The sequence below is a fragment of the Sturnira hondurensis genome, unplaced genomic scaffold (genome assembly GCF_014824575.4).
Source record: "Sturnira hondurensis isolate 20B ecotype Veracruz unplaced genomic scaffold, ASM1482457v3 Scaffold0016098, whole genome shotgun sequence".
Classification (NCBI taxonomy): Eukaryota; Metazoa; Chordata; class Mammalia; order Chiroptera; family Phyllostomidae; genus Sturnira; species Sturnira hondurensis.
The window spans coordinates 450312-463691 of NW_028088729.1; the positions used below are offsets into that span (position 1 = coordinate 450312).

A 13380-nucleotide genomic window follows, 5' to 3' on the forward strand; every position below is an offset into this window, starting at 1 on the left:
TACGATTCTCTACCCTCTCCTCTCTGGACCCTGTCAGCCTATTCTGTATTTGAGTGTCATTGGTCATATTTTGCTTGCTTGTTTGTTTTGTTGTTTAGATTCCTGTTAACAGTGAGATCATATGGTATTTGTCTTTCACCACCTGGCTTATTTCGCTCAACATAATGCTCTCCAGTTCCAACCATGATGTTGCAAAATGTAGGAGCTCCTTCTTCCTTTCTGCAGCATAGAATTCCATTGTGTAAATGTACCATAGCTTTTTGATCCAGTCATTGACCGATGGGCATCTAGGTTGCTTCCCACTCTTGGCTATCGTGAATTGTGATGCTATGAACATCGGGGTGCATAGGGTCTTTTGGATTGGTGCTTCAGGGTTCTTAGGATATACTCCTAACAGTGGAAGTGCTGGGTCAAAAGGCACGTTCATTTTTAGTTTTCTTCGAAAGTTCCATACTGTTTTCCATAGTGGTTGAACCAGTCTGCAATCCCACTAACAGTGAACTAGAGTCCCCTTTTCCCCACAACCTCTCCAGCACTTGTTGTTTGTTTCTTTGTTTATGATGGCCATTCTGACTGGTGTAAAGTGGTATCTCATTGTGGTTTTAATGTGCATCTCTCTGATAGCTAGCAATATTGAGCATCTTTTCATGTGTCTCTGAATCCTCTGTATGTCCTCCTTGGAGAAATGTCTGTTCAAGTCCTTTGCCCATTTTTTAATTGGGTTGCTTGTCTTCTTTGAGTGGAGTCATGTGAGTTCTTTGTATATTCTGGAGATTAAACCTTTGTCTGAGGTATCATTGGCAAATATGTTTTCCCAAACTGCTGCTTCTCTTTTTATCTTGATACTGTTTTCCTTAGCCATGCAGAAGCTTTTAATTTTGATGAGATCCCATTTGTGTATCCTTTCCTTTATGTCCCTTGCTCTAGGGGACGTATCAGTAAAAATATTGCTGCGTGGAATATCTGAGATTTTTCCTGCCAGTGTTCTCCTCTAGGACTTTAATGGTTTCACGGCTTATATTTAAGTCTTTTATCCACCTTGAATTAATTTTGGTGTATGGTGTAAGTTAGTGCTCGAGTTTCATTTTTTTGCATGTAGCTGTCCAGTTCTCCCAACACCATTTGTTGAAGAGGCTATCTTTACTCCATTTTATATTACTGCCTCCTTTGTCAAATATTAATTGACTGTAGAGAGTTGGGTTTATTTCTGCCCACCCACTTGGTTTTGTCCATGTGCCCTTTATAGTTGTTCCTGAAAACCCTTCCCTCTGTGAGGGAATGAGTTTATTCTTTATATGGTGTAAAAAGATGTTCTACTTTCATTTTTCTGCATATACCTGTCTGTCTGATTTTCCCAGTTCTGCTTATTAAATAGACTGTCTTTATGCCATTGTATGTTCTTGTTTCTTTTGTCGTATATTAAATGACCATATAGGTATGGATTTATTTCTGGGCTCTCTGTTTTGTTCCAGCGATCTAAATGTCTTTTTATGCCCGTACCATACTGCTTTACTATATCCTTGAAGTATATTTTGGTATCAGGTAGCGTGAACCTCCAACTTTGTTGTTTTTTTCCTTCATGGCTATTGGGGGTCTTTTGTGGTTTGGTATAAATTTTGAATTATTTGTTCTAGTTCTGTGTAATATGCCATTGGTAGTTTGATACAAATTGCATTGAATTTGTAGATTTTTTTTTGGCTTGTATGGACATTTTAGTGATGTTACTTCTCTCTCTCCATGAGCATGGTATATGTTTCTACTTATTTGTATCTTCTTCAGTTTCTGCTTTTTAAAATATATTTTATTGATTATACCATTACAGTTGTTCTATTCCCCTCCTTCATTCCCCTCCACCCACACACCCCCTCCCCCCACCATTCTCCCCCCCTTAGTTTATAACCATGTGTCTCAAGTTCTTTAGATTCTATATTTCCTATACTATTCNTGACTGTCCCCTTACCTCTTGCTGCTTCTAGGATTCTCTCCTTCATTTTAGTCTTGGCTAATGTAATTATGATGTGCCTTGGTGTGTTCCTTCTTGGGTCCAACTTCTTTGGGACTCTCTGAGCTTCCTGAATTTCCTGGAAGTCTATTTCCTTTGCCAGACTGGGGAAGTTCTACTTTATTATTTGTTCAAATACGTTTTCCACTTGTGGCTGTGTCTTTCCCCCTTCTGGTACCCCTATAATCTGGATGTTGGAACGTTTGAAGATGTCCTGGAGGTTCCTAAGCCTCTCCTCATTTTTTTGAATTCTTATTTCTTCATTCTTTTCTGGTTGGATGTTTTGTTCTTCCTTCTGGTCCATTCCATTGATTTGAGTCCCAGTTTCCTTTCCATCACTATTGGTTTCCTGTGCATCTCCCTTCATTTCAATTAGTTTAGCCTTTATATGTTCCTCTAATTTGTGACTGTAATCAACCAGTTCTGTGAGCATCCTGATGAACAGTGTTTTGAACTGTGCATCTGAGAGGCTGGCAATCTCTTGGTCGCTTAGAGTTATGGGCTCTGGGGCTTTGAGTTCTTCTTGTGCTATCTTTTAGGCTGTTCGTGCCTGTTCCGTAGCAGGATCAGATCCCTAGGTGTTCACCAGAGCAGGGCAACTCAGTCGCTGGGTTGTTACGCTGTATGTGGGGGTGAGGTCAAAGAGGAGCAATTGCGGCCCATCTGCCGCCTCCTGTTGCCACCGCCGCCACAGGTGCCGCAGCTGCCACCACCACCGGGGCCGGAGCACTCCGTCTCCCCTCGTGTGAATGTGCCACCATCGTCAACCCTCCACCACTGGGTTCGCTGCTGGGGCCTGCGTGGTCTGTCTCACTGTGCGCGAATGTACGACCAAGGTCAGTCTGCCCCCTACCCTCACTGGGTCCGGGCTGCCTGCACGCCTAGGTCAGGGGATCTTTCCTGCCCGACCCTGCTCCGCTGCTGGCTTCGCCCATCTTAACGTCTGGGTTGAAACGTTCGTTGTCGTTGGACTTCCGTATAATTTAATTTTCTGTTCTTTGGCTGTCTTTGTTCTCCAAACCTTTGTTGTATTCAAACTTGGTTGTGGGAGAAGGCGCAGTGTTTATACCTATGTCTCCATCTTGGCGGAAGTGTCCTTCAGTTTCTTTTTTTAGTCTTACAGTTTTCCAAATACAGGTCTTTTAACTCTTTGGTTAAATTTATTCCTAGGTATTTTATTTTATTTTTTTGATGCAGTTGTAACTAGGATTGTTTTTCCAGTTTTTCTTTCTGACAATTCATTATTGTTGTATAAAATGCAACAAATTTTTGAATATTTACTTTATGTTCTCCTGCTGTACTGAATTCATTTGTCAGTTTTAGCAGTTTTTTTGTGATGTCTTTAGGGTTCTCTATATACAATATCATGTCACCTGCAAATAATGACAGCTTTACTTTTTTATTCCCAATGTGGATATATTTTAATTTTTCTTCTAGTCAGATTTCTGTAGTTAGGATCTCCAGTACTGTGTTGAATAAACGTGTTGAAAGTGGACATTCCTCTCTTGTTCCTGATCTCAAGTGAAATGCTTTTAGTTTTTCCCTATTGAGTATGATGTTAGCTGTGGGTTTATTGTATAGGGCATTTATTATTTTGAGGTGTATTTCCTCTACTCCTAATTTGCTGAGAATTTTTATCATAAATAGGTGCTGGATTTTGTGAAATGCTTTTTCTGTATCTACTGATGTGATCATATGATTATTATCCTTCATCTTGTTTATGTAGCATATCATGTCAATTGATGTGCTGATGTTGAACATCCTTACATCCCAGGAATGAATCCCTCTTGATCAAGGTGTATGATCTTTTTATTGCTAAATTCAGTTTGCTCATATTTTGTTGCAGACTTTTGCATCAGTGTTTATCAGGGATATTAGCTCATCATTATCTTTATCTGGTTTTGGCATTAGGATAATTCTGGCCTCGTAAAAGGAGCTTGGAATTCTTCCATCCTGTTGAATTTTATGCAATAGTTTGGGAAGGTTAGGTGTTAGTTCTTCCCTGAGTGTTTGGTAAAATTTACCTGTGAAACCATCTAGTGCAGGACTTGTTTCTTGGGAGATTTTTGATTACTGCTTTGATTTCTTTGGTTGTAATTGGTTTGTTCAGATTTTCCATTTCTTCTTGATTCATTGTATGTTGTATGTTTCCAGGAATTTCATCCAGATTGTCCAATTTGTTAGCATACAGTTGTTCATAGTATTCCTTTGTGATCCTTTGTATTTCTCTGGTGCCAGCTGTTATGTTTCCTCTTTCATTTTTGATTTTAGTTATTTGTGTCCTCTTGTGGGTTTTTGTTTTTTGATGAGTTTGGCTAAAGGTTTACCTTGTTTGTTTATCTTTTCAAAGAACAGTTCTTTGTTTCAATGATCTTTTGAATTTTTAAACTGTTTTATTTCTGCTCTAATCTTTTTTATTTCCTTTCTTCTACTCACTTTGAATTTTATCTGTTTTTTCCTAGTTCCTTTAGATATAAGGTTAGATTGTGTATTTGAGATTTTTCTTTCTTGACACAGGCCTGTATTCCTATGAATTTCCCTGTTACAACTGGTTTTGCTGTGTCCCATAGATTTTGTGTTGTTGTGTTTTCCTTTTCATTTTTCTCAAGGTATCCTTTGATTTCTTCCTTGATGTCATCATTGCCTTATTAATTACATAACAGTTTATTTAGCCTCCTTGTGTTTCTGTGCTTTTCAATTTTTTAAAGTATATTTTATTGATTATGCTATTACAGTTGTCCCATTCTCTTTTCTTCCCTTTGTACCCCGCTGTCTAGTACCTTCTTTCCCTCCAGCATCTCACCCCCCACTTTAGTTCATGTCTGTGGGACATACATATAAGTTCTTTGGCTTCTCCATTTCCTACACTATTTTTAACTTCCCCCTGTCTATTTTGTACTTACCATTTATGCTTCTTATTCCCTGTACCTTCCCCCCTTCTCCCCCATTTACCCCTCTCCACTGATAACCCTTCACGTGATCTCCATTTCCTTGATTCTGTTCCCGTTCTAGTTGTTTGCTTAGTTTGTTTCTGTGGTTTTTTTTTAGGTCAGTCATTGGTAGTTGGGAGTTTGTTGTCATTTTACTCTTCACAGTTTAGATCATCTACTTTTTCTTAGATGAGTCCTTTAACATTTCATATAAGGGCTTGGTGATGATGAACTCCTTTAACTTGACCTTATTTGGGAAGCACTTTATCTGCCCTTCCATTCTGAATGATAGCTTTCCTGGCTAGAGTCATCTTGTGTGTAGGTCCTTGCCTTTCATGGCTTGGGGAATACTTCTTTCCAGCCCTTTCTTGCCTACAAGGTTTCTTTTGAGAAATCATCTGATAGCCTTATGGGAACTCCTTTCTAGGTAACTCTATCCTTTTTTCTTGCTGATTTTAAGATTCTCTTTCTCTTTAATCTTGGGTAGTGTAATTATTATGTGCCTTGGTGTGTGCTTCCTTGGGTCCAACTTGTTTGGGACTTTCTGAGCATCCTAGAAGTCTGTTTCCTTCACCAGATTGGGGAAATTTTCCTTCATTATTTGTTCAGATAAGTTTTCAATTTCTTATTCTTCCTCTTTTCCTTCTGGCACCCCTATGATTCAGATATTGGAACATTTAAAGTTGTCCCAGCTACCGCCTTGCTGTGTGTTCTCTCCACTCTGGCTGCCCATCTCCACCCCTTCTATCAATCTGGATGAATGTTTCTTCTTTAACTGCTTGGTTGTCAGACTTCCATACAGTTTGATTTTGTGGCAGTTCTGGTTGGTTTTAGGTTTTAAATTTGTTGTTTCCTTCTTTTGGTTGTGTGAGGAGGCAGAGCTTATCTACCTGTGCCTTCATCTTGGCCAGACCTTTTTTAAGTTCTTTTCCTTGTCATTAATTTCTAGTTTCATAACATTGTGGTCACAGAAGATACATGATATTGTATTTCAGTTATTTTAAATATTTTCAGTTATTTTAAATTTGTTGTGTCTTGTTTTGTGGCCTCACATGTGGTCTGTTATAGAAAATGTTCCATGTGCACTTGAAAATAGTGTATATTATGCTGCTTTGGTGTGAAATGCTCTGAAAATATCAATGAAATCCTTCTGGTTTATTGTATCATTTAAGGCTGCTGTTTCCTTAATTTTCTGTCTAGAAGATCTATCCATTGATGTCTATGGGGTGTTAAAGTCTCCTACTCTGACTTTTAACTATTTATCTCTCCGTTATGTCCATCAAGATTTTGCTTTACCCTATTTTGCTGTATGTACTGTGTACCCATGTTTTTGGCTCAAACTTTCAGGAAAAATTTTTTAAATTTTATTATTTATTCATTTATTTATTTATATTTTGAAACAAAACAGATTATCATATTCCAGACTATTATTTTGCATATGGATCTCATTATGTGCTTTCTAGTGTTACACTTTTAATGCATAAGCACAAATAAAAGAATTAAAGCAGTTATGTAGATATCGAATTAGTATTTCCCATGTATAATGCACCTCTTTATTTTTCCCTCAAAAATTTTGGGCAAAAACGTGTGCATTATACATGGCAAAATATGGTATTATATTTAGGCATCCCTGTGTTGGGTGCATTAATGTTTAGAAGGGTTATATCCTCTTGTTGGATTAATCCCTATATATAACTTCCTTCTTTTTCTCTTATTATAGCCTTTATTTTAAAGTCTATTTTATCTGGTATAAGTATTGGTATAAGCTGGGAAGTTTTGAATTTATGCAGGATTCCTCTAAAATACTTGCTGTTGTACCCTATTGCCTCAGGAAATACAGAACCTGTTCTCACTATGCTTATAGTTAGTACCAGACCATTATTTAAGCAATTAGAATAGTGTGCTTGTATCTGCCACAGAGGAAATTATAGGAAGCTATAGCAACACATAGATGGGTCTAATTCTTGTGGAGCCTATGGGTGGGGTTGAGGGCATTTTGAAAACACTGCAAATGTTTCAAAGATTTAATCTGAAGGACTAACATTGAATATTATAAAAGTATATAGGAGGGGCATCATTTTTACAAAATGTCACCATTTCTTAAGCTCTTCTAATGGGATGAAAGAGAAGCATAATTAAAAGAGACCTTTGCACTTTGAAGCAGAAAAACCTGAATTTGGTTACATATCAAAACCAAACATACTTTAGAATTACAGTATATGTACACATTACACTCCATTTGATTTGATCATAAAGGCAGAACACCCTATCTCAAAACCTGCCTATTTATAATACCAAATGCTTAATTACAGAAGCAAAGGAATCTTTTCTGTCAGAGTTTTTACATGTCACAAGATCTGCCTGGGCATTAATCACACTGCTGTTGTCACATCAACCTCAGTGGCTTCAGCCTTGAATGGCAGGACACACAGGTGCAGGCCCTCAAGTTGTGAGGGTATGTACCCTACACTCATTGCGGGAGTTACACACTGCTCTCCAGTTAAGTTCATGTGGATTTCTTCTACTAACTGCTGTTTAAGGCAGTTGGGACTCACACCGTTGAAATTATTGTGTCTTCTTTCCTCCACATTGTCGTATGAGAGACCTCCCACACCTTTCCCCTCTCATAGCTTAGAACAGAAGACCCGAAGGGATACCCAGAAGCTGGGAAAGAAAAGGCATCATCACGAGCCATTGCAATGGTGAACTCTTAGTGCCTTTTTTTGTTTGTTTGTCTTTAGTGTGCTCACATTGAGTGCTAGTAGGTAAAAATGACCATGCTTGTTCTGGGAAAGGGTATGATAGTGGTTTTTGGTGCATTAAGTCACCCTGTGCCCCCTCTGCCATCCTACCTAGTCTTTGTGGCTTATTAAAGTACTTCCCTAGTACCACTTAGGCAACTCTAATAACATGTAAGACTTGTCAAATAACTCGGGACCTCATAAGTCTTAGCTCCCTCTGGCTTCCTCAGGGTTTGAACATACTAACATTGCCTGTAAGAACCAGTCCTTTGCACAGATCACTGTTGTGGGAAAGCATTCGGGGCTGTTACTGAGATGTGCTGTGATCTCTTCCTTGTTAGCTGCATGATGAAAAATTATATATTATTTCATGCCACAGGGACTGTTATTCGGCGACATCGGATTCCTCTCCCACCTCCTGATGAAGATCAGTTTTATACTGTGTATTCTTTCAATATCGGCATAGACGTTGTCTTTTATGGCCGGACATTCAAGATTTATGACTGTGATGAATTCACAAAAAACTTTTTGAAGAACATAGGCGTCAAATTAAACCCCCCGAGCCAGTGTCCAGAAGATCCTTATATGAAGAGTCGGAGAGAGGTAAGAAGTTGTTATGTTTATGAGTTCTTATCTTGAGAATCAATCTCTTCAGAGAGTCAGTAGACAGGGTATTGGTACATCTGATGTGAAAGAACTTTTGGGGCTATAGTTGCTATGATTATCTTCTCCTATAGGATGGAAGGAAGGCTGGGTGTTGGCCTCAGTGCAAGGAAGTCTCACTCACTGCCTCTGCCCACACTTCTTTCCATGGAGAGATTCCCTTCCAGCTAGTAGGAGTCTTTAGTGAGCCACATACATGGGACAGTCTCTAAGAGCCCACAGTTGCCTTTGTGGTCACTGACAGTGTTTCTACCCACATTCACCTGGCTTATCTTTTTTTAATTTTAGTTGCCTGACTCTGGGAAGATGTGTGCTTCTCTACTTATGATTTACTGAACCAAGTCTTGGGTACACCTTTTACCTTTTTCCTTCTTCTTTGGGACTCCCAGCTCCCCTTATAATAGTGGCATCAGGTACAGAGATGTTATGGAGGAGCGAGGAGGGCCATGATTCCTGTGTTCTCCCATTATAAAAGGGAATTCTGACCCCAATTAGTATAGGGAGGAAACAATAAGTGTTAGTTGTATCATTGTTTTATTTCTAAAGTTTCTTTATAGTAATCCCATAGCCCAAATTTTGTTTTATAAAAGAATCTGAACACCTAAAAGGGCAAGTGTCATGTGGAGATTCACATACCTAGACAGTTTTCTTGCTGGGACTTGAACTCAGATTTCTTCCTTCTTACCCTAATTTTCATTATTGTCATTTGTTTTCCTTTTTCTTTTTCTTGAAGTATGGTTATACACAGTAAAATTCACAGAAATTAAGTATACATTCAGACGAGTCTTAACAAATACATAGACCCATGTAGTCCACATCCAGGTCAAGGTAGAGAACATTTCTATCTTCCCAGGAAGTTCCCTCATGCCTTTTCAATCAGTTCCTCTCCCCACCTAGGGTTAACCACTGTTCTCATTTCTATCCTTATAGATTAGTTTAGTCTCGTTTTTATTGTTTCTAAAATTTGTAATTAATTCACTTCCTTGCATAAAGAGAATATAAAATTTAGAATGAAATTCTCCTTTGATTCTGCTTTGATCTCTTGTTAAAAGCTACATGAAGGATCCATCATCTGTTCCTGCCTTCTAAGCCCTGTGGAATTATTCTTTTATGTTACAAGCATATATCTTCCTGAGAAATATATATTGTTGATCCTGGAGTATCTAAGGTGAAATCCTTGTGGCATTATGCCTTTGTGTATTGGTGTACAAGGAGATTTCTAGTTTGGGTTTATATTTATTTTTTCTACATGGTCTAGATGAAAGAATCTAGATAAATACAAAGTCTTTAGAACCAGTGGAAAGAACTTAAAAGAAATGGATCCATATAAATTAATACCCTTTGCATATGACCGCATTCATTTACTACCAGTTGGTATTATATGGTAGTGATTGTGAATGATGATGCATTATATGAAATGCATAGAGTACTGTGCAATTTCCTAGGTTTATAAAGAAAAAATATTTTGCATCAGGAATTGAGAATAAATACCAAGAACATCTAAGAAATGTTTTAAGTAGTTTTCTTTCAGATTGGGAGAATCATTTTAGCATTTATTCCCCAGGGAGAAACTCTTCAATAAATATAGAAATGTGTGGAAAATTAAAAGTTTAATAAGAGGCTTTTGTGTTGACTTTAGTGGTTTTACTTCTCCAGTGTTTGCTGCATTGAAATTTAGGGTTAAAATTAAATAATTTAACTTTAACTGAAAAGAGCCCTAATGGAGTGTAATCAGTAATACATTTCTTTTTTTAAAAAATATTTTTATTTAATTATTGTTCAAGTACAGTTTTTTGTCTTTTTCTCCCATCTCAGCCCAACCTCAGTGCTCCCTACCTCCTTCCCACCCCCACCCAACCCTGCCTTAGTTGTTGTCCATGTTTCCTTTATACTTGTTCCTGTGAATCCTTCTCCTTTTACCTGAAATTCCCTCCCCTCTGCCCTCTGGTCTTTGTCAGCCTGTTCTGTATTTCAGTGCCTTTGGTTATATTTTGCTTGTTTGTTTGTTTGTTTTGTTGTTTAGGTTCGTGTTAAGGGTGAGATCATATGGTATTTGTCTTTTACCACCTGGCTTATTTCACTTAGCATAATGCTTTCCAGTTCCATCCATGTTGTTGCAAAGGGTAGGAGCTCCTTCTTTCTTTCTGCTGCATAGAATTCCATTGTGTAAATGTACCGTAGTTTTTGGATCCATTCATTTACTGATGGGCACCTAGGTTGCTTCCAACTCTTGGCTACTGTAAACTGTGCTGCTATGAACATTGGGGTGCATAGGTTCTTTTGGATTGGTGTTTCAGGATTCTTAGGATATAATCCTAGCAGTGGAATTTCTGGGTCAAAAGGCAGATTCATTTTTTGTTTTCTTAGATAATTCCATAGTGTTTTCCATAATGGTTGTACCAGTCTGCAATCCCACCAACAGTGAACTAGGGTCCCCTTTTCCCCACAACCTCTCCAACAGTTATTGTTTGTTGCTTTGTCAATAATACATTTCTTAGAGGCCTTATAATGCTTGAAGAAACATTTTCAATCAATGAAAGTAGAGGTACCATAATTTCATTTAAATATGACGGATAAGACTGAAGAACCTGTGAAAGGCCATCATGTCTCTCTCCTTTCTTGTGGTAAGTCTGCTCCTAGACTGCCCTGGATAGGTACAAAATTTTGAGAATTTGCACACCAGATTACATAAGCCAGTGTAGGACTACATCTTTCTTGCCAATGAGCACTTTCTTATATAACAATCCCATTTAGATACATCAGATAGAATGAGGAACTTTTGTTCCAAGACAGGGCTGCAGACATGCAAATAGAGAAGAGTTGCACCAAGAAGACTGCAGTGCTAGTGGTTCCTCAGTTGGACAGAGCCCAGGCAGTAGTTTTGTGCCATTTGGGAAGTTCTCCATTTGCTCTGGTTCTCTTTCCATGGTTGTTTTTCAGATCCTTAATATAAAAGCTTATTTTTAAAAAATACTTTATTTATTCATTTATACTTAGAGGGGAACAGAAGGAGAAAGAGAGGGAGAGGAACATCAATGTGTGGTTGCCTTTCACATGCCCCTGCAATGGGGACCTGGCCTGCAACCCAGGCATGTGCCCTGACTGGGAATTGAACCAGCAGCCCTTTGGTTTGCAGGTGAGCACTGAATCCACTGAGACACAACAGCTGGGACTAATATCTAAAGCTTTTGAGCAAAATAAAGCCATGAATATATTTCTTCCCTTTTACCTTCACAAAAATCTTTGAATGAGTAAGAAGTATGTACTGATATGAATTTTCATTGAAAAAACAATCTTTTGTTGAGATGTAATTAAAATTGATGTGCAGATCTTTAAGCATGAAGATCAACAAGTTTTGGCAAATGTATACAATTCAGTAACTAACATGAAAATCAGGAAAGAATATTTCCGTCACTCTAGAAAATTCTCATTCCCTTTGCAGTCAGTCATCTACCAAGGGGCAATTGCTGTTCTAATTTCTGTCACTATACATTAGTTTTGTCTTTTCTTAAACAAGAAATTTAAGTCTTTGAGAAAAATCAGTTTTAAAAACATTACAGAAATATATTTCAGAGCATTAAAATGTTTAATATGAAAGCTTCCTAATATTTGATTGTATTTTTAAGGTTAAAACTGGTTACATGTACTGTTTATACACACACACACACACACATGTAGATGTATATACACAATATGTAGGATATATCATATGTACATGATATATATCATATAAATGATAAAACTGGTTATATACTGATATTGTTAGTTGAAATTTAAACATATGTATTACAGAATAGTCTATTTATGTTCTTTGATTGCTTATAGCCCAGAAGTGCTTATACCCAAACTGCCACTATTATGAACCTTTTCTTCATTCTCAGATACTGGAACGCATGCAGCCCTTACGGCCCTATGAATCGTTTGACACCCTGAGACAGTTCCTCGAGTATGATAGGAAGGTTTTGCGTTTCTTCTGCCTGTGGGATGACTCATCATTATTTGGGGACTGTAGACAACTCATCTTGAACTACTTTCTGAGTGATGATACCATTGAAATCAAAGAATTGCTGCCACGAAACTCAGGTCGGGCTTCTGGGTCATGGTTTCTCCGGAGGGGAAAGCTGCCCAAGGTAAGCAAGCAGTGGACACAGACCACTTTTTAAGTTTGCTTGTTGGCTTAAAGACTGTAGTCACTCACTGGAATGTCATGTGTTATGACATAACACATGTGTCATGTGTTATGTGATGACAGTTGCCATATATTAGTGCAAGTGTTTAGAAAACTTCTATTTTGTGCCCTGGCTGGTGTAGCTCAGTGGATTGAGCGTGGGCCTGCGAACCAGACAATCGCGGTTCCATTCCCAGTCAGGGCACATTCCTGGGGTGCAGGCCAGTTACCGGCAGGGGCCAGTTCCCAGCAGGGGATGCACGAGAAGCAACCATACATTGATGTTTCTCTTCCTCTCTCCTTCCCTTCCCCTCTAAAGATAAATAAATAAAATATTTTTCTTTTAAAAAAGGAAACTTCTATTTTGTATCCTCTATTAATATGAATTTTGGAAAGTAATACAGAGGATATAACAAATTGGAGTTGGGGTATTCTGGGCTTAAGTCAAGTAAAGGGAAAAAGTCAAATGCAAAAGAAATTACCTATTCAATATTAAGTTCACAATCAGTCTTAAGAAGGTAAATGACTCTTTAGTAAAAGAATTGCTTATTGTCTTGGATGGGACACTGATCTCTTGCATTTGTAGCCTACTGATGAGATCCCATGCTGTTTCTCTGGGTTGTGAATATACACACACGAGTAATTCTGAAAATAGCTACTTGTCACCAAATAGCCACTGTCTAGCAACAGTGACAGCGTTTGCATTTTGTTTGCTATTAAAAAAGAGTTGTCAGACTTATTTTATACATATTTATGGCTATTTGACAGCTAGCATAACTTGAGTACAGACAGAAGACCTGGGTTAGAATTGTGGTTCTGCACATAATGTCTGTGTGACCTTGAGCAAGTCACTTAACCTTTCTGAGTGTATTTCCT

The 13380-nt window shown here is 38.1% G+C and overlaps 1 protein-coding gene across 1 annotated transcript in view; it reads left to right on the top strand.

Annotated features, from left to right (window-relative positions):
• The window catches only part of EFHC2 (EF-hand domain containing 2), a 232957-nt gene that overhangs the window by 102048 nt on the left and 117529 nt on the right, over positions 1-13380 (top strand). Inside the window, exons 4-5 of the mRNA XM_037065732.1 lie at positions 8053-8276; positions 12218-12466. Coding sequence (XP_036921627.1) covers positions 8053-8276; positions 12218-12466 — 473 coding nt within the window. The remainder of the gene's footprint in view (positions 1-8052; positions 8277-12217; positions 12467-13380) is intronic.